Below are 25,843 nucleotides of genomic sequence, written 5' to 3'. Positions count from 1 at the left end.
GAACGGCACACCTGGTCTATCCCATTCCTTAGTAATAATTTCTGTAAACCTTTTAGGTATTGGAAAAACATCAGTACACACCGGCACTGCATAGTATTTATCCAGTCTACACAATTTCTCTGGCACTGCAATTGTATCACAGTCATTCAGAGCAGCTAAAACCTCCCTGAGTAACACACGGAGGTGCTCAAGCTTAAATTTAAATGTAGAAATATCAGAATCAGGTTGCATCATCTTCCCTGAGTCAGAAATATCACCCACAGAAAGAAGCTCTCCTTCTTCAGCTTCTGCATATTGTGAGGCATTATCAGACATAGCTCTTAAAGCGTCAGTATGCTCTGTATTTCGTCTAACTCCAGAGCTATCTCGCTTTCCTCTAAATTCAGGTAGTCTGGCTAATACCGCTGACAGTGTATTATCCATGACTGCCGCCATGTCTTGTAAAGTAAACGCTATGGGCGCCCTAGATGTACTTGGCGCCATTTGAGCGTGAGTCCCTTGAGCGGGAGTCAAAGGATCTGACACATGGGGAGAGTTAGTCGGCATAACTTCCCCCTCGTCAGATTCCTCTGGTGATACATTTTTTAAAGACAGAATATGATCTTTATTGCTTAAAGTGAAATCAGTACATTTGGTACACATTCTAAGAGGGGGCTCCACAATGGCTTTTAAACATAATAAACAAGGAATTTCCTCTATGTCAGACATGTTTATACAGACTAGCAATGAGACTAGCAAGCTTGGAAAACACTTTAAATCAAGTTAACAAGCAAATATAATAAACGGTACTGTGCCTTTAAGAGAAACAAATTTTGTCAGAATTTGAAAAACAGTGAAAAAAGGCAGTAAATCAAACAAAATTTTTACAGTGTGTATAATAGGCTAACAGAGCATTGCACCCACTTGCAAATGGATGATTAACCCCTTAGTTCAAAAACCGGATCAAAAAAACGATCTAGACATTTTTAAACAGTCACACCAAACTGCCCCAGCCTTGCTGTGGGCCTTAACACAGTGGAAAGCCTCAGGAAACTGTTTCTAGGCAAATTTAAGCCAGCCATGTGGAAAAAACTAGGCCCCAATAAAGTTTTATCACCAAAGTATATATAAAAACGTTTAAACATGCCAGCAAACGTTTTATATTGCAAATATAAAAGAGTATTACCTCAGAAAATAAGCATGATACCAGTCGCTATTAAATCACTGTATTCAGGCTTACCTTACATAAATTTGGCAACAGCAGCATTTTCTAGCATTCACATCTTCTAGAAAAATCTTAACTGCACATACCTCATATCAGGATAACCTGCACGCCATTCCCCCGCTGAAGTTATCTCTCTCTTCAGTCATGTGTGAGAACAGCAATGGATCTTAGTTACAAACTGCTAAGATCATAGAAATCACAGGCAGATTCTTCTATTTTTCTGCCTGGAACAAAATAGTACAACTCCGGTACCATTTAAAAATAATAAACTTTTGATTGAAGTAAAATAACAGCTACATTTCACCACTTCTCTCTTACTACCTCCATGTTTGTTGAGAGTTGCAAGAGAATGACTGGATATGGCAGTTAGGGGAGGAGCTATATAGACAGCTCTGCTGTGGGTGTCCTCTTGCAACTTCCTGTTGGGAATGAGAATATCCCACAAGTAATGGATGATCCATGGACTGGATACACCTTACAAGAGAAATAACAATTTATGTAAGAACTTACCTGATAAATTCATTTCTTTCATATTAGCAAGAGTCCATGAGCTAGTGACGTATGGGATATACATTCCTACCAGGAGGGGCAAAGTTTCCCAAACCTTAAAATGCCTATAAATACACCCCTCACCACACCCACAATTCAGTTTAACGAATAGCCAAGAAGTGGGGTGATAAGAAAAAAAGTGCGAAAGCATATAAAATAAGGAATTGGAATAATTGTGCTTTATACAAAAAAATCAAAACCACCACAAAAAAAGGGCGGTCCTCATGGACTCTTGCTAATATGAAAGAAATGAATTTATCAGGTAAGTTCTTACATAAATTATGTTTTCTTTCATGTAATTAGCAAGAGTCCATGAGCTAGTGACGTATGGGATAATGATTACCCAAGATGTGGATCTTTCCACGCAAGAGTCACTAGAGAAGGAGGGATAAAATAAAGACAGCCAATTCCTGCTGAAAATAATCCACACCCAGAATAAAATTTTAATTAAAAAACATAAGCAGAAGATTCAAACTGAAACCACTGCCTGAAGTACGTTTCTACCAAAAACTGCTTCAGAAGAAGAAAACACATCAAAATGGTAGAATTTAGTAAAAGTATGCAAAGAGGACCAAGTTGCTGCTTTGCAAATCTGATCAACCAAAGCTTCATTCCTAAACGCCCAGGAAGTAGAAACTGACCTAGTAGAATGAGCTGTAATCCTTTGAGGCGGAGTGTTACCCGACTCAACAAAGGCATGATGAAATAAAGATTTCAACCAAGATGCCAAAGAAATGGCAGAAGCTTTCTGGTCTTTTCTAGAACCGGAAAAGATGACAAATAGACTAGAAGTCTTTCGGAAAGACTTAGTAGCTTCAACATAATATTACAAAGCTCTAACAGCATCCAAAGAATGCAATGATTTCTCCTTAGAATTCATAGGATTAGGACATAATGAAGGAACCACAATTTCTCTACTAATGTTGTTAGAATTCACAACCTTAGGTAAAGAATTCAAAAGAAGTTCACAGCACCGCCTTATCCTGATGCAAAATCAGAAAAGGAGACTCACAAAAAAAGAGTAGATAATTCAGAGACTCTTCTGGCAGAAGAGATGGCCAAAAGAAACAAAACTTTCCAAGAAAGTAATATAACGACCAAAGAATGCATGGGTTCAAAAGGAGGAGCTTGAAGAGCCCCCAGAACCAAATTCAAACTCCAAGGAGGAGAAATTGACTGAATGACAGGTTTTATACGAACCAAAGGTTGAACAAAACAATGAATATCAGGAAGATTAGCAATCCTTCTGTGAAAAAGAACAGAAAGAGCAGAGATTTGTCTTTCAAGGAACTTGCGGACAAACCTTTATCTAAACCATCCTGAAGAAATATAAGTCTTCCAGACTCTATAATATATCTCTCTAGATACAGATTTACGAGCCTGACAGATAGTATCAATCACAGAGTCAGAGAAACCTCTTTGACCAAGAATCAAGCGTTCAAATTCCATACCTTAAAATTAAGGTTTTGAGATCCTGATGGAAAAAAGAACCTTGAGACAGAAAGACTGGTCTTAACGGAAGAGTCCACAGCTGGCAAGAGGCCATCCGGACAAGATCCGCATACCAAAACCTGTGAGGCCAGGCTAGAGCTACCAGCAGGACAAACGAGCATTCCTTTAGAATATTGGAGAATACCCTTGGAAGAAGAACTAGAGGCGGAAAGATATAGGCAGGATGACACTTGTAAGGAAGAGATAATGCATCCACTGCCTCCGCCCGAAGATCCCGGGATCCGGACAGATACCAGGGAAGTTTCTTGTTTAGATGAGAAGCCATCAGATCTATTTCTGGGAGTTCCCACATTGAACAATCTGAGGAAATACCTCTGGGTGAAGACCATTCGCCCAGGGCAACGTTTGGCGACTGAGATAATCCGCTATCCAATTGTCCAAACCTGGGCTATGAACCGCAGAGATTAGACAGGAGCTGGATTCCTGCCCAAACCAAAACTCGAGATACTTCTTTCATAGCCAGAGGACTGTGAGTCCCTCCTTGATGATTGATGTATGCCACAGTTGTGACATTGTCTATCTGAAAACAAATGAGCAACTCTCTCTTCAGAAGAGGCCAAGACTGAAGAGCTCTGAAAATTGCACGGAGTTCCAAATATTGATCGGAAATCTCACCTCCTGAGATTCCCAAACCCCTTGTGCCGTCAGATACCCCCACACAGCTCCCCAACCTGTAAGACTTGCATCTGTTGAGATTATAGTCCAGGTCGGAAGAACAAAGAAGCCCCCTGAACTAAACGATGGTGATCTGTCCACCATGTCAGAGAGTGTCGTATAATCGGTTTAAAGATATTAAATTGAGATATCTTTGAGTAATCCCTGCACCATTGATTCAGCATACAGAGCTGAAGAGGTCGCATGTGAAAACGAGCAAAGGAGATCGCATCTGATGCGGCAGTCCTAAGACCTAAAATTTCCATGCATAAGGCTACCAAAGGGAATGAATGTGACTGACAAGCTGATATCAATGTTAAACTTCTCTTGACTGACAAGGACAGAGTCATAGACACTGAATCTATCTAGAAACCTAAAAAGGTTACCCTTGTCTGAGGAATCAATGAACTGATTGGTAAATTGATCCTCCAACCATGAACTTGAAGAAACAACACAAGTCGATTCGTATGAGATTCTTCGAAAATGAGAAGACTGAGCAAGTACCAAGATATCGTCCAAATAAGGAAATACCAAAACCCTGTTCTCTGATTACAGAAAGAAGGGCACCGAGAACCTTTGAAAAAAATTCTTGGAACTGAGGCTAGGCCAAACGGTAGAGCCACAAAACTGGTAATGCTTGTCTAAAAAGAGAATCTCAGACACTAAAAGTGATCTGGATGAATCGGAATATGCAGATACACATCCTGTAAATCTATTGCAGACATATAATGCCCTTGCTAAACAAAAGGCAGGATAGTCCTACAGTAACCATCTTGAATGTTGGTATCCTTACATAACGATTCAATATTGATAGATCCGGAACTGGTCTGAAGGAATTGACCTTCTTTGGTACAATGAAGAGATAAAATAAAACCCCAGCCCCTGTTCCAGAACTGGAACTGGCATAAATACTCCAGCCAACTCTAGATCTGAAACACATTTCAGAAATGCTGAGCCTTTGCTGTGTTAACTGGGACATGGGAAAGAAAAAAAAATCTCTTAGCAGGAGGCCTTAACTTGAAGCCAATTCTGTACCTTTCTGAAACAATGTTCTGAAACCAGAGATTGAGAACGGAATTGATCCAAAATTCTTTGAAGAAAACGTAATCTGCCCCATACCAGCTGAGCTGGAATAAGGGCCGCACCTTCATGGGTACTTAGGAGCTGGCTATAGGTTTCTATAAGGCTTGGATATATTCCAAACTGGAAATAGTTTCCAAACTGATACCGCTCCTGAGGATGAAGGATCAGGCTTTTGTTCCTTGTTGTGAGGAAAGGAACGAAAAAATGATTATTAGACCTAAATTTACCTTAGATTTTTTATCCTTTGGTAAAAAAGTTCCCTTCCTTCCAGAAACAGTTGAGATAATAATTTATTACCCTGGAAAGAAAGGGAAAGCAAAGTTGACTTAGAAGACATATCAGCATTCCAAGTTTAATCCATAAAGCTTTTCTAGCTAAAATAGCTAGAGACATATACCTGACATCAACTCTAATGATATCAAAAGATGGTATCACCAATAAAAATGTTAGCATGTTATAGAATAATAATAATGCTATAAAATTATGATCTGTTACTTGTTGCGCTAAAGCTTCTAACCAAAAAGTTGAAGCTGCAGCAACATCCGCTAAAAATATAGCAGATCTAAGAAGATTACCTGAACATAAGTAAGCTTTTCTTAGAAAGGATTCAATTTTCCTATCTAAAGGATCCTTAAATGAAGTACTATCTGCCGTAGGAATAGTAGTACATTTAGCAGGAGTAGAGACAGCCCCATAACCTTAGGGATTTTGTCCCAAAAAACTCTAATCTGTCAGATGGCACAGGATATAATTGCTTAAACGTTTAGAAGGAGTAAAAGAATTACCCAAATTATTCCATTCCCTGGAAATTACTTCAGAAATAGCATCAGGGAGATTAAACACTTCTGGAATAACTACAGGAGATTTAAAAACCTTATTTAAACGTTTAGATTTAGTATCAAGAGGACCAGAATCCTCTATTTCTAATGCAATTAATACTTCTTTAAATAAAGAACGAATAAATTCCATCTGAACAAATACAAAGATTTATCAGCATCAACCTCTGAGACAGAAACCTCTGGACCAGAAGAACCATTATCAGTATCAGAATGATGATGTTCATTTAAAAATTCATCTGAAAAAAGAGAAGTTTTAAAAGACTTTTATGTAAACTAGAAGGAGAAATAACAGACATAGCCTTCTTAATGGATTTAAAAAATAAAATCTCTTATGTTTAACAGGAACACTCTGAAAATTAGATGTTGACAGAACAGCAACAGGTAATGTAACAGTACTAAAGGAAATTTTTATCTGCATTAATAAGTTTGTCATGACATGCAATACAAACAACAGCTGGAGAAAACAGATACCAAAAATTATAGCAGATACACTTAGCTTGGTAGCTCCAGCACCGGGCAGTGATTTTCCTGAAGTATCTTCTGACTCAGTTGCAACGTGGAACATCTTGCAATATGTAATAGAAAAAACAACATATAAAGCAAAATTGATGAAATTCCTTAAATGACAGTTTCAGAAATGGGAAAAAATGCCAGTGAACAAGCTTCTAGCAACCAGAAGCAATAAATAAATGAGACTTAAATAATGTGGAGACAAAAGCGACGCCCATATTTTTTTAGCGCCAAATAAGACGCCCACATTATTTGGCACCTAAATGCTTTTGGCGCCAAAATGACGCCACATCCGGAACGCCGACATTTTTGGCGCAAAAGAATGTCAAAAAAATTACGCAACTTCCGGCGACACGTATGACGCCGGAAACAGAAAGAATTTTTTGCGCCAAAAAAGTCCGCGCCAAGAATGACGCAATAAAATGAAGCATTTTCAGCCCCCGCGAGCCTAACAGCCCACAGGGAAAAAGTCAAAAAATTTTAAGGTAAGAAAAAATGATTGATTCAAATGCATTATCCCAAATATGAAACTGACTGTCTGAAAAAAAGGAATGTTGAACATCCTGAGTCAAGGCAAATAAATGTTTGAATACATATATTTAGAACTTTATAAAAAAGTGCCCAACCATAGCTTTAGAGTGTCACAGAAAATAAGACTTACTTACCCCAGGACACTCATCTACATGATTGTAGAAAGCCAAACCAGTACTGAAACGAAAATCAGCAGAGGTAATGGTATATATATAAGAGTATATCGTCGATCTGAAAAGGGAGGTAAGAGATGAATCTCCACGACCGATAACAGAGAACCTATGAAATAGACCCCGTAGAAGGAGATCATTGAATTCAAATAGGCAATACTCTCCTCACATCCCTCTGACATTCACTGCACGCTGAGAGGAAAACCGGGCCCCAACTTGCTGCGGAGCACATATCAACGTAGAATCTAGCACAAACTTACTTCACCACCTCCATAGGAGGCAAAGTTTGTAAAACTGAATTGTGGGTGTGGTGAGGGGTGTATTTATAGGCATTTTAAGGTTTGGGAAACTTTGCCCCTCCTGGTAGGAATGTATATCCCATACGTCACTAGCTCATGGACTCTTGCTAATTACATGAAAGAAATACATTGTACAGGCACTGGCCTCTATTTACCAAAGTTTGGCGGACCTGATCCGACAGTGCGGATCAGGTCCTGCCAGACCTCGCTGAATACAGAGAGCAATACGCTCTCCGTATTCAGCATTGCACCAGCAGCTCACAAGAGCTGCTGGTGCAACGCCGCCCCCTGCAGACTCGCGTCCAATCAGCCGCCAGCAGGGGGGTGTCAAGTCTTTGTGACCGCTGCTTCATAACTGCTGTTTCTGGCGAGCCTGCAGGCTCGCCAGAAACACGGGGCATCAAGCTCCATTCGGAGCTTGATAGATAGGCCCCAATGTGTTTAAACAAGTGTTAAAAGGACCATTAAAAACAGTTGAATAGTGCAATAAAAACTAGCATATTAAAAAGAAAATTAATTATTTATTATTTTTTCTTTTCTTTTTCTTTTCCTCTCTTTCCTCATAATACCCTGCTGCTCCGCTCCTGTTGATTTGCACTGGTCGAACGGATATTTTGTATCATTTGTGCTTAGCTACTTTAATACATAATATAAACAGTTTTGATAAAAAGCATTCCCTTTTCTTTAATATTTACAGTTTTTGATTCCTAACAATGTGATCTTACACTTTTCCATTAATGTATTGTTGCTGGATTCGTCTGTTTTTCAAACTTAATAAAAAAAGAAAAGAAAACGCAATAGTACTTGCTTTGAATTTTAAATGAGCTGTAGATTTTTTTTACTAATAAATTTCAACATTTTCTTGAATTTGTCAGCCCCCTGTATCATGTGACAGCCATTAGCCAATCACAGACTCACATACGTATACACTATGAACTCTTGTGCATATGCTCAGTAGGAGCTGGTGCTTTAGTGTCCCTTTAAAGGTACTTATGATTGATAAATAAGGTAAAATTGTTCACTTTTACGGTCCCTTTAAAGTAGAACTATGATATGGAAGCAAACTGGCAATAAATGTTTTTAGCTATTATCTTTATTAAAGGGACATGAAACCCATATTTTTTCTTTCATGATTCGGATAAAGCATTTTATTTTAAACAACTTTCCAATTTACTTCTATTATCTAATTTGTTTTGTTCTCTTGGTATCCTTTGCTGTAAAGGATACCTAGGTAGGCTCAGGAGCTGCTGATTGATTGCTGAAGGTATATGCCTCATATTATTGGTTCACACAATGCTTCTAGTAATGCTTCTTCAACAAAGAATAACAAGAGCACGTAGACATTAGATAAGTAAATTGGAAAGTTGTTTAAAATTGTATGTCCTATCTGAATCATGAAAGAAAAAAAATTGAGTTTTATCTCCCTTTAATAAATATAACAAGAAAGTAAAAAAGTAAATTTATGCTTACCTGATAAATTAATTTCTTCTACGATACGACGAGTCCACGGATTTCATCCTTACTTGTGGGATATTAACCTTCTGCTAAAAGGAAGTGGCAAAGAGCACCACAGCAGAGCTGTATATATAGCTCCTCCCTTCCCTCCACCCCCAGTCATTCAACCGAAGGTTTAGGAAGAGAAAGGAAAAGCTAAAAGGTGCAGAGGTGACTGAAGTTACAAAAAAAATTATAATTTAAATCTGTCTAAAAAATGACAGGGAGGGCCGTGGAATCGTCGTATCGTAGAAGAAATTAATTTATCAGGTAAGCATAAATTTACTTTTCTTCTACAAGATACGACGAGTCCACTGACTTCATCCTTACTTGTGGGATACAATACCAAAGCTACAGGACACGGATGAAACGGGAGGGACAAGACAGAGACCTAAACAGAAGGCACCACTGCTTGAAGAACTTTTCTCCCAAAAACAGCCTCAGAAGAAGCAAAAGTATCAAATTTGTAAAATTTGGAAAAAGTATGAAGAGATGACCAAGTCGCAGCCTTGCAAATCTGTTCAACAGAAGCATCGTTTTTAAAAGCCCATGTGGAAGCCACAGCCCTAGTGGAATGAGCCGTAATTCTTTCAGGAGGCTGCTGTCCAGCAGTCTCATATGCCAGACGGATGATACTCTTCAGCCAAAAAGAAAGAGAGGTAGCCGTAGCTTTCTGACCCCTACGCTTTCCAGAATAAACAATGAATAATGAAGATGATTGACGGAAATCCTTAGTTGCCTGCAAGTAAAACTTCAAGGCACGGACCACGTACAGGTTATGTAACAGACGCTCCTTCTTAGAAGAAGGATTAGGACACAAGGAAGGAACAACAATTTCCTGATTAATATTCTTATTTGAAACAACCTTAGGAAGGAATCCAGGTTTGGTACGCAAAACCACCTTATCAGAATGAAAGACAAGATAAGGCGAATCACATTGTAACACTGAAAGCTCAGAAACTCTACGAGCAGAAGAAATAGCAACCAAAAACAAAACTTTCCAAGATAACAGTTTAATATCTATGGAATGCATGGGTTCAAAAGGAACCCCTTGAAGAACTTTAAGAACTAAATTCAAACTCCAGGGAGGAGTAATTGGTCTAAATACAGGCTTAATTCTGGTTAGAGCCTGACAAAAAAAAGACTGAACATCTGAAACATCTGCCAGGCGTTTGTGTAGCAAAATAGACAAAGCAGAAATCTGTCCCTTTAAGGAACTCGCTGATAATCCTTTTTCCAATCCTTCTTGGAGAAAAGACAAAATCCTGGGAATCCTAACTTTACTCCATGAGTAGCCCTTGGATTCACACCAAAAAAGATATTTACGCCATATCTTATGATAGATCTTTCTAGTGACAGGCTTACGTGCTTACGTGCCTGAATCAAAGTATCGATGACAAAATCAAGCGTTCAATCTCCAAGCAGTCAGCTGCAGAGAATTTAGATTTGGATGTTGGAAAGGTCCTTGAATGAGAAGGTCCTGTCTCAAAGGAAGTTTCCACGGTGGCAGAGAGGACATGTCCACTAGATCCGCATACCAAGTCCTGCGTGGCCACGCAGGCGCAATCAGGATTACTGAAGCCCTCTCCTGTTTGATCCGAGCAATCACGCGTGGAAGAAGAGGAAACGGTGGAAACACATAAGCTAGGCTGAACGACCAAGGCACTGCCAAGGCATCTATCAGTTCGGCCTGAGGATCCCTCTACCTGGATCCGTATCTTGAAAGCTTGGCATTCTGATGAGATGCCATCAGATCCAATTCTTGTCTGTCCCATTGGAGAATCAGTGAGGCAAACACCTCCGGGTGGAGTTCCCACTCCCCCGGATGAAAAGTCTGTCGACTTAGAAAATCCGCTTCCCAGTTCTCTACTCCTGGGATGTAGATTGCAGACAGATAACAAGAGTGGGCCTCCGCCCATCGAATTATCTTGGATACTTCTATCATCGCTAAGGAACTCCTCATTCCCCCTGATGATTGATATAAGCTACAGTCGTGATATTGTCCGACTGGAATCTGATGAATTTGGCCGAAGCCAACTGAGGCCATGCCTGAAGCGCATTGAATATTGCTCTCAATTCTAGAATATTGATTGGAAGTAGAGACTCCACCTGAGTCCATACGCCCTGAGCCTTCAGGGAATTCCAGACTGCCCCCCAGCCCAGGAGGCTGGCGTCCGTTGTCACTATCACCCATGAGGGTCTGCGGAAACACATCCCCTGGGACAGATGATCCAGTAACAACCACCAAAGAAGAGAGTCTCTGGTCTCTTGATCCAGATTTATCTGAGGAGATAAATTTGCATAGTCCCCATTCCACTGCCTGAGCATGCACAGCTGCAGTGGTCTGAGATGAAAACGAGCAAACGGAATGATGTCCATTGCCGCTACCATTAATCCAATTACCTCCATACACTGAGCCACTGATGGCCGAGGAATGCACTGAAGGGCTCGGCAAGTATTTAGAATCTTTGATTTTCTGATCTCCGTCAGAAATATTTTCATGTCTACCGAGTCTTTTAGAGTTCCCAAGAAGGGAACCCTTGTCCGTGGAACTAGTGAACTCTTTTCTAGGTTCACCTTCCAACCGTGAGTTCTCAGAAAAGACAACACTGTGTCTGTATGAGATTTCGTCAGATAAGTCGACGCCTGAATTAAAATATCGTCCAGATAAGGCGCCACTGCTATGTCCCGCGGTCTGAGAACCGCCAGAAGGGACCCTAGAACCTTTGTGAAGATCCTGGGCGCTGTGGCAAACCTGAAGGGAAGAGCCACGAACTGAAAATGTTTGTCCAGGAAGGCAAAGCTTAGGAACTGATGATGATCCTTGTGAATAGGGATATGAAGGTATGCATCCTTCAAGTCCACGATAGTCATATATTGACCCTCCTGGATCATTGGTAAGATTGTTCGTATAGTCTCCATCTTGAACGATGGGACTCTGAGAAACTTGTTTAGACACTTGAGATCTAAAATGGGTCTGAAAGTTCCCTCATTTTTGGGAACCACGAAATGATTGAGTAAAACCCCTGTCCCTGTTCCAGTTTTGGAACGGGACAAATTACTCCCATGGAAGAGAGGTCTTTTACACAGCATAAGAACGCCTCTCTTTTTATCTGGTCTACAGACAACCGTGAAAGATGAAATCTCCCTCTTGGGAGAAAATCCTTGAATTCCAGTTGATACCCGTGGGTCACGATTTCCAATGCCCAGGGGTCCTGAACATCTCTTGCCCAATCCTGGGCAAAGAAAGAAAGTCTTCCCCCTACTAGATCCGGTCCCGGATCGGGGGCCGCCCCTTCATGCTGTCTTTGTAGCAGTAGCGGGCTTCTTGGGTTGTTTACCTTTGTTCCAAGCCTGGTTGGGTCTCCAGACGGATTTGGACTGAGCAAAATTCCCTTCCTGCTTTGTGGAGGAAGAGGAAGCAGAGGGTACTCCTTTAAAATTTCGAAAGGAACAAAAATTATTTTGTCTACCCTTCATCTTAACAGACTTATCCTGAGGTAGGGCGTGACCTTTACCTCCAGTAATGTCAGAAATGATTTCCTTCAACTCAGGCCCGAAAAGGGTCTTACCCTTGAAAGGAATAGCTAAGAGCTTAGATTTTGATGACACATCAGCAGACCATGATTTTAACCATAATGCTCTACACGCTAAAATGGCAAATCCTGCATTTTTCGCCGCCCATTTAGCAATTTGAAAGGCGGCATCTGTAATAAAAGAATTAGCTAGGAGGAGAGAACGGAATACCCGGTCTGTCCCATTCCTTTTTTATAATTTCCGAAATTCTTTTAGGAACCGGAAAAACATCAGTGTAAGTAGGTACCTCTAAATATTTGTCAATTTTACACAATTTCTCTGGTGGTAAGCAATTAGTTTCCTCAATGTCAGACATGTTAAACAGACTAGCAATAACCACAATAGTCGTAGATCACCTTATTTATTGATTTAAACCACTTTTAGAAAAATGTGTACTGTGCCTTTAAGAAATAAAAAGCGCACAATTTTTTATCAGATTGTCAAAAACGTTAATAAATGCTACACAATTAAATATTTATATTCAATTGGCCCAAAAATTATTGCACCCTATAAGGAAAATTGTACTTTACCCTCTAAGAGAAATTTTTAACCAAAAAAATATGTTTTTACTGAAAAAATGACCCCTGCACCTCGCCACAGCTCTGCTGTGGCGCCTACCTGCCCCCAAGGTACTGCAAAATGACTCGACAACGATCCGGTGAACAGAACACAAGTTTAGGCCCCACCGGAGCTAATGCCTGCTGCCTTCTCAGTCAGAGTAAACTGCGCGTCTGAGCGCGCGAAATAGGGCCCGTCCATCATGGACGTTGTCCTAACAGTCTGATTAACCGCATGGGAAGCGGTCTGAAAACAAGCCATGTGGTCCCCATATAATTAATAAACTTGCAGCCCTACTGACTTTTGTTTGTTAATAAACTATAAAGTGTCAAGCTGCCTCTCCCAGTGTCAAGCTCCATACAGTGTCAACGTCATATGTTAAGGCAATATGAATAAGCATAGGTCTCTCAGTAACACCCTCAGTGTACAGGTCTACTGCTTACCCCTTCCCTTGCAGGGAAAAAATATCAGCCAGCTCTGATATACCAAGTCTCCTCAGAATAAAAGACTGAACATACCTCAATGCTGCTTGTAGCATGACACCGTTCTCCACACTGAAGATTTCTCTTGCACTACCTTCAGAAGCTCTGTGGGAACCAACATGGATCTTAGTTACATCTGCTAAGATCATCAACCTCAGGGCAGAAATCTTCTTCTCATATCTCCCTGTGGAAAATAGTACACACCGGTACCATTTAAAATAAAAAAACTTCTTGATTGAAGAATCTAAACTAACACCTCACTTTACCTCTTCCTATTACTAACACAGGCAAAGAGAATGACTGGGGGTGGAGGGAAGGGAGGAGCTATATATACAGCTCTGCTGTGGTGCTCTTTGCCACTTCCCGTTAGCAGGAGGTTAATATCCCACAAGTAAGGATGAAATCTGTGGACTCGTCGTATCTTGTAGAAGAAAAGAAGTCATAATACAAATAAACTTTCACTACAGTGTTTGCTTTTCCATCTGTCTTTGATCATTAAGATTCTCCCTCCCACTTCCAAAATAAATAAACCCTTTTTACTTTTGGCAAACTTGCGGGGACAGCCATCTAATGCTTGTTCAAAAAGATCACGAGCCCTCTCGAGCTTCTTCCCCCCATAACGAGCAATGAACTTGGAGAGGTAGGTGCTCCAGATATCATAGACATTAGGCCATCTGAACAAGGCAATGCCGCGCTCATACGCCTAGGAAAAAGAAATTCTCAAACAATTAGTCGCAGAAATAATTATACAAATAATAAAAAGTTGCATTTGTTAGTCAACATCTCCTTCAGTTAACGTTCACATACCTTAAAACTTTCTTCAAAGTAGTTGTGTTCTTCAAGAAACAGAGCATAATTGATGATAATCTGGGGTGTTGATATACGAAGGTCAATAATTCGATCATATACAGCCTTAGTAGACTGGGGAAAAATTACAATTAATAAATGTTAAAGGATTACTAACCTTTTTTTTTCTCCCACAAACTGACCACAAATATATAACATACCTAAATATAACATAAAGTACCAACTTTTTTAATCCAACGATGCTGCATATCGTTATAAAATATACTTTTATTTTTTGGCAAAGACATCACAACATCCAACCCCCAAATATGGGCTGTACATGCTCTAAATGAATGTTCAATTGTATGTCGATTTAAAGAATATCATTATGTGACAATTTTGTCACCCTGCGCCAGTGCATTTAGTTTAATTCACGCATGCGCAATTACTCTCCCTGATGCCGAAAATTACAGACAAAGTAGTTTAAAAATGCATGCGCATTTGAGTGGCTCTTCTACATTCGGCAGAGACATCCAGGGAGTGACGTCTTCAATGACGTCGATAGAGCTTGCCGCCGTATTCCAACCTGGGTTGTTAGCCCGGATTGGACAACCTGCAACGGTACCCACGGAGTGGGTTTTGAAACCAATAAAAAAATGAATTTACATTGTGGCTAAAAGGTACATATTTAAAAATAGAAGTGCATTTCAAAGTTCTTTGTTTCTACATGTTTAAACGGTTTTTACCAACTTTGTTTTTGATTACAGTGTCCCTTTACACAAATACATTTATTAAACAGTTTATCTTAAGGGACTAGGTAAGGTAAAATAGTATGGGAGGACAGAACTAGGAAGAGGAAGGGGTGGTGCTTGAGGGTTACCGTTATACAGAAAACTAGGGGAGTGGTCAATCTGTCCACACCCCTTGGAGAAGGGTTGTTCTCTAGTAAGTATTACCAGGGGGGCCAAGAAACAAAGATAAAAACCATCACTGCTGAGTGGGTTTACATTGATCATTACCTTGAAGGTGCCAAGACTCTCTTCTAGATCAGCCAGCATGGACCAAACACGTAAGGACTTGTATAATCTGTTCTGAACAGGCTCGGATGCATCAAAGTATTCAGCCTTCCGAGCTGGCACAGCAGTCGCTCTCTGGAAAAAAGTGGGAACAATAGAAGTAATGCTCTGAAATGAAAGTCTGTTCTCCTTTAGAAACACAAAAAAATCCTATATCAATTAACTGGGATAATAATTCCAGTACTGTCCTGATCAAACCTGGATTAATTGTAAAATGGCAATTCTTACTATAAACAAAGAAAAATTTATGCTTACCTGATAAAATCATTTTTTTTCATGATAGTGAGAGTCCACAAGTCATCGCATGTGGGAATTCTCCTCCTAGTGGTCAGGAGGGGAATTCCCACACATGATGACTCATGGACTATGTTTTATTTACACTACACATTACCTTTTTTTTCTTTTATTGTCATATATTTAAAACAAAGGCCGAACTCTCTCATTGCTCATAGACATTACTTACCCTTAGTATTTTCAGGGCTTCTTCATAGTTCTCATGCCGGAGCTCCATTTCACCAAATTGACACCAAACTGCTGCTAGATCATCCACATGTGTATATTGTACCTGAGTAGCTCTGTGCAAGATTGCTCTGGCCTGATTAACAAGCACACAACAGACAAAAAAGTGAGAAATATCAAAGGCATGAAATTAATACTTGAAATCTGATCAACAGATTTACAGGCCATTTTGATTCACAAACTTGTCAAATATACTTCAGATCACAAATATTAAAAGCACATGAAACCTAACATTTTCATGATTCAGACAGAAAATACAATTTGAAACAGCTTTCCAATTTACTTATATTGTCATATCTAATTCATTCTCTTAGTATACTTTGTTGAAAAAGCAGCAATACACTACTGGGAGCTAGCTGAACACATCGGGTAAGCCAATTGCAAAAGGAATATATGTACAGCCACCAATTAGCAGCTAGCTCCCAGTAGTGCACTGCCACTCTAAAGCCTACCTAGGTAGGTTTTAAACAACCAAGAGAACAAAGCAAATTAGATAACAGAAGTAAATTGTAATGTTGTTTAAAAACAGAATTTATGTTTACCTGATAAATTTCTTTCTCCTACGGTGTATCCGGTCCACGGCTTCATCCTTACTTGTGGGATATTCTCAATCCCTACAGGAAGTGGCAAAGAGAGCACACAGCAGAGCTGTCTATATAGCTCCCCTCAGGCTCCGCTCCCCCCAGTCATTCGACCGACGGTTAGGAGAAAAAGGAGAACCATAGGGTGCAGTGGTGACTGTAGATTACAAAAATAATTTTAAACCTGACCAAAATGCCAGGGTGGGCCGTGGACCGGATACACCGTAGGAGAAAGAAATTTATCAGGTAAACATAAATTCTGTTTTCTCCTACATTGGTGTATCCGGTCCACGGCTTCATCCTTACTTGTGGGAACCAATACCAAAGCTTTAGGACACGGATGAAGGGAGGGAACAAGTCAGGTTACCTAAACGGAAGGCACCACTGCTTGCAAAACCTTTCTCCCAAAAATAGCCTCCGAAGAAGCAAAAGTATCAAATTTGTAAAATTTGGTAAATGTATGCAGTGAAGACCAAGTCGCTGCCTTACAGATCTGTTCAACAGAAGCCTCATTCTTGAAAGCCCATGTGGAAGCCACAGCTCTAGTAGAGTGAGCTGTAATTCGTTCAGGAGGCTGCCTTCCAGCAGTCTCATAAGTCAATCGGATTATACTTTTCAGCCAGAAAGACAGAGGTCGCAGTCGCTTTTTGACCTCTCCTCTTGCCAGAATAGACGACAAACAAGGACGATGTTTGTCTGAAGTCTTTAGTTGCTTTTAAATAAAACTTCAAAGCACGAACCACATCAAGATTGTGTAACAGACGTTCCTTGTTAGAAACTGGATTAGGACACAGAGAAGGAACAACTATCTCCTGGTTAATATTCTTATTGGAAACCACTTTTGGAAGAAAACCAAATTTGGTACGTAAAACGACCTTATCTGTATGAAACACCAGATAGGGTGAATTACACTGCAAAGCAGACAATTCAGAAACTCTTCTAGCAGAAGAAATAGCTACCAAAAACAAAACTTTCCAAGACAGTAACTTAATATCTATGGAATGTAGAGGTTCAAACGGAACCCCTTGAAGAACTGAAAGAACTAAATTTAGACTCCATGGAGGAGCCACAGGTCTGTAGACAGGCTTGATTCTGACTAAAGCCTGTACAAACGCCTGAACATCTGGCACAGCTGCCAGACGCTTGTGTAACAAAACCGACAGAGCAGATATCTGTCCTTTTAAGGAACTAGCTGACAGACCTTTCTCCAATCCTTCTTGGAGAAAAGATAGTAACCTTGGAATCCTAATCTTACTCCATGAGTAACCCTTGGATTCGCACCAGCAAAGATATTTCCGCCATATCTTATGGTAAATTTTCCTGGTGACACGCTTCCTAGCCTGGATCAGAGTATCTATAACTGATTCCGAAAACCCACGCTTAGCGAGAATCAAGCGTTCAATCTCCAAGCAGTCAGTTGCAGAGAAACTAGGTTTGGATGTGTGAATGGACCTTGGATTAGAAGGTCCTGCCTCAAAGGTAGCTTCCATGGTGGAACCAATGACATATTCACCAGGTCTGCATACCAAGTCCTGCGTGGCCACGCAGGAGCTATCAAGATTACCGAAGCCTTCTCCTGTTTGATCCTGGCTACCAGCCGGGGGAGAAGAGGAAACGGTGGAAAGACATAAGCTAGACTGAACGACCAAGGCGCCACTAAGGCATCTACCAATGTTGCCTTGGGATCCCTGGACCTGGACCCGTAACGTAGAACTTTTTCGCCGCTAATTTCGCTAACTGAAAAGCGGCATCTGTAATGAAAGCATTAGCCAACTTCAAGGCGTGAACTCTGTCCATGACTTCATCATAAGAAGTCTCCTTCTGGAGCGAGTTTTCTAATTCCTCAAACCAAAAAGACGCTGCAGTGGTTACAGGAATAATGCAAGAAATTGGTTGAAGAAGAAAACCTTGTTGAACAAAAATTTTCTTAAGCAAACCTTCTAATTTTTTATCCATAGGATCTTTGAAAGCGCAACTATCTTCTATTGGTATAGTCGTGCGTTTAGCTAGTGTTGAAAATGCCCCCTCTACCTTAGGGACCGTCTGCCAAGCGTCCTTTCTGGGGTCAACAATGGGGAACATTTTACTAAATATAGGGGGGGGAACAAAAGGTACACCTGGTTTCTCCCACTCCCTAGTCACTATATCCGCCACCCTCTTAGGAATCGGAAATGCATCAGTGTGTACTGGGACCTCTAAGAATTTGTCCATTTTACACAATTTTTCTGGGACCACCAAAGGGTCACAATCATCAAGTGTAGCTAGGACCTCCTTAAGCAAGGCACGGAGGTGTTCTAACTTAAATTTAAAAGCTATGGTATCTGGCTCTGCCTGCTGAGAAACTTTTCCTGTGTCAGAAATTTCTCCCTCAGACAGGCCCTCCCTCACCGCCAAATCCGATTGATGTGAGGGCACTACAGATAAATTATCCGCTGCGTCTGCTAGCTCATCTTCTGTATTTAAAACTGAGCTATCACGCTTCCTTGGAAAAGCTGGCAGTTTGGATAAAAATGCTGCTAGAGAATTATCCATTACTGCTGCTAACTGTTGCAAAGTAATAGGAATCGGTGCGCTAGATGTACTGGGCATCGCTGGCGCGGGCATAGCTGGTGTTGACACAGAAGGAGAGGATAGTGAACTATCCTCACTACCTTCATCATTTTGGGCGGTCCTTATGCTGTTTGGACGCTATAGCACACTTCACACAAAAGTTTAATGGGGGCACCGCCCTGGCCTTTAAACATACAGAACAATTGCTATCTGAAGGTTCAGACATGTTTGACAGAGTTAGACAGGACTTCAATGCAATAAAAAATAAATTTGACAAAAAACATAATTTATGTAAGAACTTACCTGATAAATTCATTTCTTTCATATTAGCAAGAGTCCATGAGCTAGTGACGTATGGGATATACATTCCTACCAGGAGGGGCAAAGTTTCCCAAACCTCAAAATGCCTATAAATACACCCCTCACCACACCCACAAATCAGTTTAACGAATAGCCAAGAAGTGGGGTGATAAGAAAAAAGTGCGAAGCATAAAAATAAGGAATTGGAATAATTGTGCTTTATACAAAAAAATCATAACCACCACAAAAAAGGGTGGGCCTCATGGACTCTTGCTAATATGAAAGAAATGAATTTATCAGGTAAGTTCTTACATAAATTATGTTTTCTTTCATGTAATTAGCAAGAGTCCATGAGCTAGTGACGTATGGGATAATGACTACCCAAGATGTGGATCTTTCCACGCAAGAGTCACTAGAGAGGGAGGGATAAAATAAAGACAGCCAATTCCTGCTGAAAATAATCCACACCCAGAATAAAATTTTAATTAAAAAACATAAGCAGAAGATTCAAACTGAAACCACTGCCTGAAGTACGTTTCTACCAAAAACTGCTTCAGAAGAAGAAAACACATCAAAATGGTAGAATTTAGTAAAAGTATGCAAAGAGGACCAAGTTGCTGCTTTGCAAATCTGATCAACCGAAGCTTCATTCCTAAATGCCCAGGAAGTAGAAACTGACCTAGTAGAATGAGCTGTAATCCTTTGAGGCGGAGTTTTACCCGACTCGACATAGGCAAGATGAATTAAAGATTTCAACCAAGATGCCAAAGAAATGGCAGAAGCTTTCTGGCCTTTTCTAGAACCGGAAAAGATAACAAATAGACTAGAAGTCTTTCGGAAAGACTTAGTAGCTTCAACATAATATTTCAAAGCTCTAACAACATCCAAAGAATGCAACTATTTCTCCTTAGAATTCTTAGGATTAGGACATAATGAAGGAACCACAATTTCTCTACTAATGTTGTTGGAATTCACAACCTTAGGTAAAAATTCAAAAGAAGTTCGCAACACCGCCTTATCCTGATGAAAAATCAGAAAAGGAGACTCACAAGAAAGAGCAGATAATTCAGAGACTCTTCTGGCAGAAGAGATCGCCAAAAGGAACAAAACTTTCCAAGAAAGTAATTTAATGTCCAATGAATGCATGGGTTCAAAAGGAGGAGCTTGAAGAGCCCCCAGAACCAAATTCAAACTCCAAGGAGGAGAAATTGACTTAATGACAGGTTTTATACGAACCAAAGCTTGTACAAAACAATGAATATCAGGAAGATTAGCAATCTTTCTGTGAAAAAGAACAGAAAGAGCAGAGATTTGTCCTTTCAAGGAACTTGCGGACAAACCTTTATCTAAACCATCCTGAAGAAACTGTAAAATTCTTGGTATTCTAAAAGAATGCCAAGAAAAATGATGAGAAAGACACCAAGAAATATAAGTCTTCCAGACTCTATAATATATCTCTCTAGATACAGATTTACGAGCCTGTAACATAGTATTAATCACAGAGTCAGAGAAAACTCTTTGACCAAGAATCAAGCGTTCAATCTCCATACCTTTAAATTTAAGGATTTGAGATCCTGATGGAAAAAAGGACCTTGCGACAGAAGGTCTGGTCTTAACGGAAGAGTCCACGGTTGGCAAGAGGCCATCCGAACAAGATCCGCATACCAAAACCTGTGAGGCCATGCCGGAGCTACCAGTAGAACAAACGAGCATTCCTTCAGAATCTTGGAGATTACTCTTGGAAGAAGAACTAGAGGCGGAAAGATATAGGCAGGATGATACTTCCAAGGAAGCGATAATGCATCCACTGCCTCCGCCTGAGGATCCCGGGATCTGGACAGATACCTGGGAAGTTTCTTGTTTAGATGAGATGCCATCAGATCTATTTCTGGAAGTTCCCACATTTGAACAATCTGAAGAAAAACCTCTGGGTGAAGAGACCATTCGCCCGGATGCAACGTTTGGCGACTGAGATAATCCGCTTCCCAATTGTCTATACCTGAGATATGAACCGCAGAGATTAGACAGGAGCTGGATTCCGCCCAAACCAGAATTCGAGATACTTCTTTCATAGCCAGAGGACTGTGAGTCCCTCCTTGATGATTGATGTATGCCACAGTTGTGACATTGTCTGTCTGAAAACAAATGAACGATTCTCTCTTCAGAAGAGGCCAAGACTGAAGAGCTCTGAAAATTGCACGGAGTTCCAAAATATTGATTGGTAATCTCTCCTCCTGAGATTCCCAAACTCCTTGTGCCGTCAGAGATCCCCACACAGCTTCCCAACCTTTAAGACTTGCATCTGTTGAAATTACAGTCCAGGTCGGAAGAACAAAAGAAGCCCCCTGAATTAAACGATGGTGATCTGTCCACCACGTCAGAGAGTGTCGTACAATCGGTTTTAAAGATATTAATTGAGATATCTTTGTGTAATCCCTGCACCATTGATTCAGCATACAGAGCTGAAGAGGTCGCATGTGAAAACGAGCAAAGGGGATCGCGTCCGATGCAGCAGTCATAAGACCTAGAATTTCCATGCATAAGGCTACCGAAGGGAATGATTGTGACTGAAGGTTTCGACAAGCTGAAATCAATTTTAGACGTCTCTTTTCTGTCAAGGACAGAGTCATGGACACTGAATCTATCTGGAAACCCAGAAAGGTTACCCTTGTCTGAGGAATCAATGAACTTTTTAGTGAATTGATCCTCCAACCATGATCTTGAAGAAACAACACAAGTCGATTCGTATGAGATTCTGCTAAATGTAAAGACTGAGCAAGTACCAAGATATCGTCCAAATAAGGAAATACCACAATACCCTGTTCTCTGATTACAGACAGAAGGGCACCGAGAACCTTTGTAAAAATTCTTGGGGCTGTAGCTAGGCCAAACGGCAGAGCCACAAACTGGTAATGCTTGTCCAGGAAAGAGAATCTCAGGAACTGATAGTGATCTGGATGAATCGGAATATGCAGATATGCATCCTGTAAATCTATCGTGGACATATAATGCCCTTGCTGAAAAAAAAGGCAAGATAGCCCTTACAGTTACCATTTTGAATGTTGGTATCCTTACATAACGATTCAATATTTTTAGATCCAGAACTGGTCTGAAGGAATTCTCCTTCTTTGGTACAATGAAGAGATTCGAATAAAACCCCAGCCCCTGTTCCAGAATTGGAACTGGCATAATTACTCCAGCCAACTCTAGATCTGAAACACATTTCAGAAATGCTTGAGCTTTCACTGGATTTACTGGGACACGGGAAAGAAAAAATCTCTTTGCAGGAGGTCTTATCTTGAAACCAATTCTGTACCCTTCTGAAACAATGTTCTGAATCCAAAGATTGTGAACAGAATTGAACCAAATTTCTTTGAAAAAACGTAACCTGCCCCCTACCAGCTGAGCTGGAATGAGGGCCGCACCTTCATGTGGACTTAGAAGCTGGCTTTGCTTTTCTAGAAGGCTTGGATTTATTCCAGACTGGAGATGGTTTCCAAACTGAAACTGCTCCTGAGGAAGAAGGATCAGGCTTTTGTTCTTTGTTGAAACGAAAGGAACGAAAACGATTATTATCCCTGTTTTTACCCTTAGATTTTGTATCCTGTGGTAAAAAAGTTCCTTTCCCACCAGTAACAGTTGAGATAATAGAATCCAACTGAGAACCAAATAATTTGTTACCCTGGAAAGAAATGGAAAGTACAGTCGATTTAGAAGACATATCAGCATTCCAAGTTTTAAGCCATAAAGCTCTTCTAGCTAAAATAGCTAGAGACATAAACCTGACATCAACTCTGATAATATCAAAAATGGCATCACAGATAAAATTATTAGCATGTTGTAGAAGAATAATAATATTATGAGAATCATGATCTGTTACTTGTTGCGCTAAAGTTTCCATCCAAAAAGTTGAAGCTGCAGCAACATCAGCCAATGATATAGCAGGTCTAAGAAGATTACCTGAACACAGATAAGCTTTTCTTAGAAAGGATTCAATTTTCCTATCTAAAGGATCCTTAAACGAAGTACCATCTGACGTAGGAATAGTAGTACGTTTAGCAAGGGTAGAAATAGCCCCATCAACCTTAGGGATTTTGTCCCAAAATTCTAATCTATCAGACGGCACAGGATATAATTGCTTAAAACGTTTAGAAGGAGTAAATTAATTACCCAAATTATTCCATTCTCTGGAAATTACTTCAGAAATAGCACCAGGAACAGGAAATACTTCTGGAATAACCACAGGAGATTTAAAGACCTTATCTAAATGTTTAGATTTAATATCAAGAGGACCAGAATCCTCAATTTCTAAAGCAATTAGTACTTCTTAAAGTAAAGAACGAATAAATTCCATTTTAAATAAATATGAAGATTTATCAGCATCAACCTCTGAGACAGAATCCTCTGAACCAGAAGAGTCATTAGAATCAGAATGATGATGTTCATTTAAAAATTCATCTGTATAAAGAGAAGTTTTAAAAGATTTTTTATGTTTACTAGAAGGAGAAATAACAGACATAGCCTTCTTGATGGATTCAGAAACAAAATCTCTTATATTATCAGGAACACTCTGAACATTAGATGTTGATGGAACTGCAACAGGTAATGGTACTTTACTAAAGGAAATATTATCTGCATTAACAAGTTTGTCATGACAATTAGTACAAACAACAGCTGGAGGAACAGCTACCAAAAGTTTACAGCAGATACACTTAGCTTTGGTAGTTCCAGCACCAGACAGCGATTTTCCTGAAGTATCTTCTGACTCAGATGCAACGTGAGACATCTTGCAATATGTAAGAGAGAAAACAACATATATAAAGCAAAATTGATCAAATTCCTTAAATGACAGTTTCAGGAATGGGAAAAAATTCCAAGGAACAAGCTTCTAGCAACCAGAAGCAATGAAAAATGAGACTTAAATAATGTGGAGACAAAAACGACGCCCATATTTTTTTAGCGCCAAATAAGACGCCCAAATTATTTGGCGCCTAAATGCTTTTGGCGCCAAAAATGACGCCACATCCGGAACGCCGACACTTTTGGCTCAAAAGAACGTCAAAAAAATGACGCAACTTCCGGCGACACGTATGACGCCGGAAACAGAAAAGATTTTTTGCGCCAAAAAAGTCCGCGCCAAGAATGACGCAATAAAATGAAGCATTTTCAGCCCCCGCGAGCCTAACAGCCCACAGGGAAAAAGTCAAAAAATTTTAAGGTAAGAAAAAATGATTGATTCAAATGCATTATCCCAAATATGAAACTGACTGTCTGAAAATAAGGAATGTTGAACATCCTGAGTCAAGGCAAATAAATGTTTGAATACATATATTTAGAACTTTATAAAAAAGTGCCCAACCATAGCTTAGAGTGTCACAGAAAATAAGACTTACTTACCCCAGGACACTCATCTACATGTTTGTAGAAAGCCAAACCAGTACTGAAACGAAAATCAGCAGAGGTAATGGTATATATAAAAGAGTATATCGTCGATCTGAAAAGGGAGGTAAGAGATGAATCTCTACGACCGATAACAGAGAACCTATGAAATAGACCCCGTAGAAGGAGATCATTGAATTCAAACAGGCAATACTCTCTTCACATCCCTCTGACATTCACTGCACGCTGAGAGGAAAACCGCGCATATCAACTTAGAATCTAGCACAAACTTACTTCACCACCTCCATAGGAGGCAAAGTTTGTAAAACTGATTTGTGGGTGTGGTGAGGGGTGTATTTATAGGCATTTTGAGGTTTGGGAAACTTTGCCCCTCCTGGTAGGAATGTATATCCCATACGTCACTAGCTCATGGACTCTTGCTAATTACATGAAAGAAACGTTACCGTGTCTTTAAATAATAAAAGTGCACACTTTATTACTAAAACATCAAAAAAACATCAAAATATCATCCTATTTTAATGAAATTTTCACCACATTGTCTTAATGCTTTGAAAAGATTGCATACAAATTTTCAGACCAATTAACCCCTTAATGCCCAAACCGGAGCTAAGAACAGCAGTGAACCGGTTAAAAACACTACAGCACAATGCCACAGCCTCTACTGTGGCTTTTACCTTCCTTATGGATTATTTGAGTAAGAAATAAGCCTCTCTAAAGTCCTTTCTGATGTCTCTGGACTCCCCACGTGAAGCTGCATGAACTGTCTAGTCAAAACAACTGCGCAATTGAGGCGCGAAAATGAGGCCTCCTCTCTCTTCCTTCCAGAGTGGAGGGGCCTTCTAGACTAGGTGTCTAAATAAGTGCCAGGCGCAATATTAAACCCCATAAGTGTTATAAAGTCTCCAAAAAACACCTTATGCATACTGAAACATGCTAATAAATAATCGATTAAGCCCACAATAGTGTCAACCAGCATGGAGCCCTTAATTTAAGCCATTATTTTATACTGAGTTTGAGAAAAATGGCTTACCTATCCCTAAGGGGATTTCTGACAGTCTTCTAGCATTACTTGGTCTTGTTAGAAAAATGACTGATCATACCTGAAGCAGTTAAGCCTGCAAACTGTTCCCCCCAACTGAAGTTCTCTGGTATTCAACAGTCCTGCGTGGG

The 25,843-nt window shown here is 40.1% G+C and overlaps 1 protein-coding gene across 1 annotated transcript in view; it reads right to left on the bottom strand.

Moving 5' to 3' along the window:
• The window catches only part of XAB2 (XPA binding protein 2), a 298,412-nt gene that overhangs the window by 70,414 nt on the left and 202,155 nt on the right, over positions 1-25,843 (bottom strand). The window contains 4 exon segments of the mRNA XM_053718092.1: positions 14,002-14,164; positions 14,269-14,382; positions 15,267-15,398; positions 15,787-15,918. Of these exon segments, the coding sequence (XP_053574067.1) occupies positions 14,002-14,164; positions 14,269-14,382; positions 15,267-15,398; positions 15,787-15,918 (541 nt within the window).

Source organism: Bombina bombina, chromosome 6 (genome assembly GCF_027579735.1).
Source record: "Bombina bombina isolate aBomBom1 chromosome 6, aBomBom1.pri, whole genome shotgun sequence".
In the NCBI taxonomy this organism is placed as follows: domain Eukaryota; kingdom Metazoa; phylum Chordata; class Amphibia; order Anura; family Bombinatoridae; genus Bombina; species Bombina bombina.
Note: the sequence above shows the minus strand (reverse complement) of the source record. Positions and strands in the feature narration are given on the sequence as shown.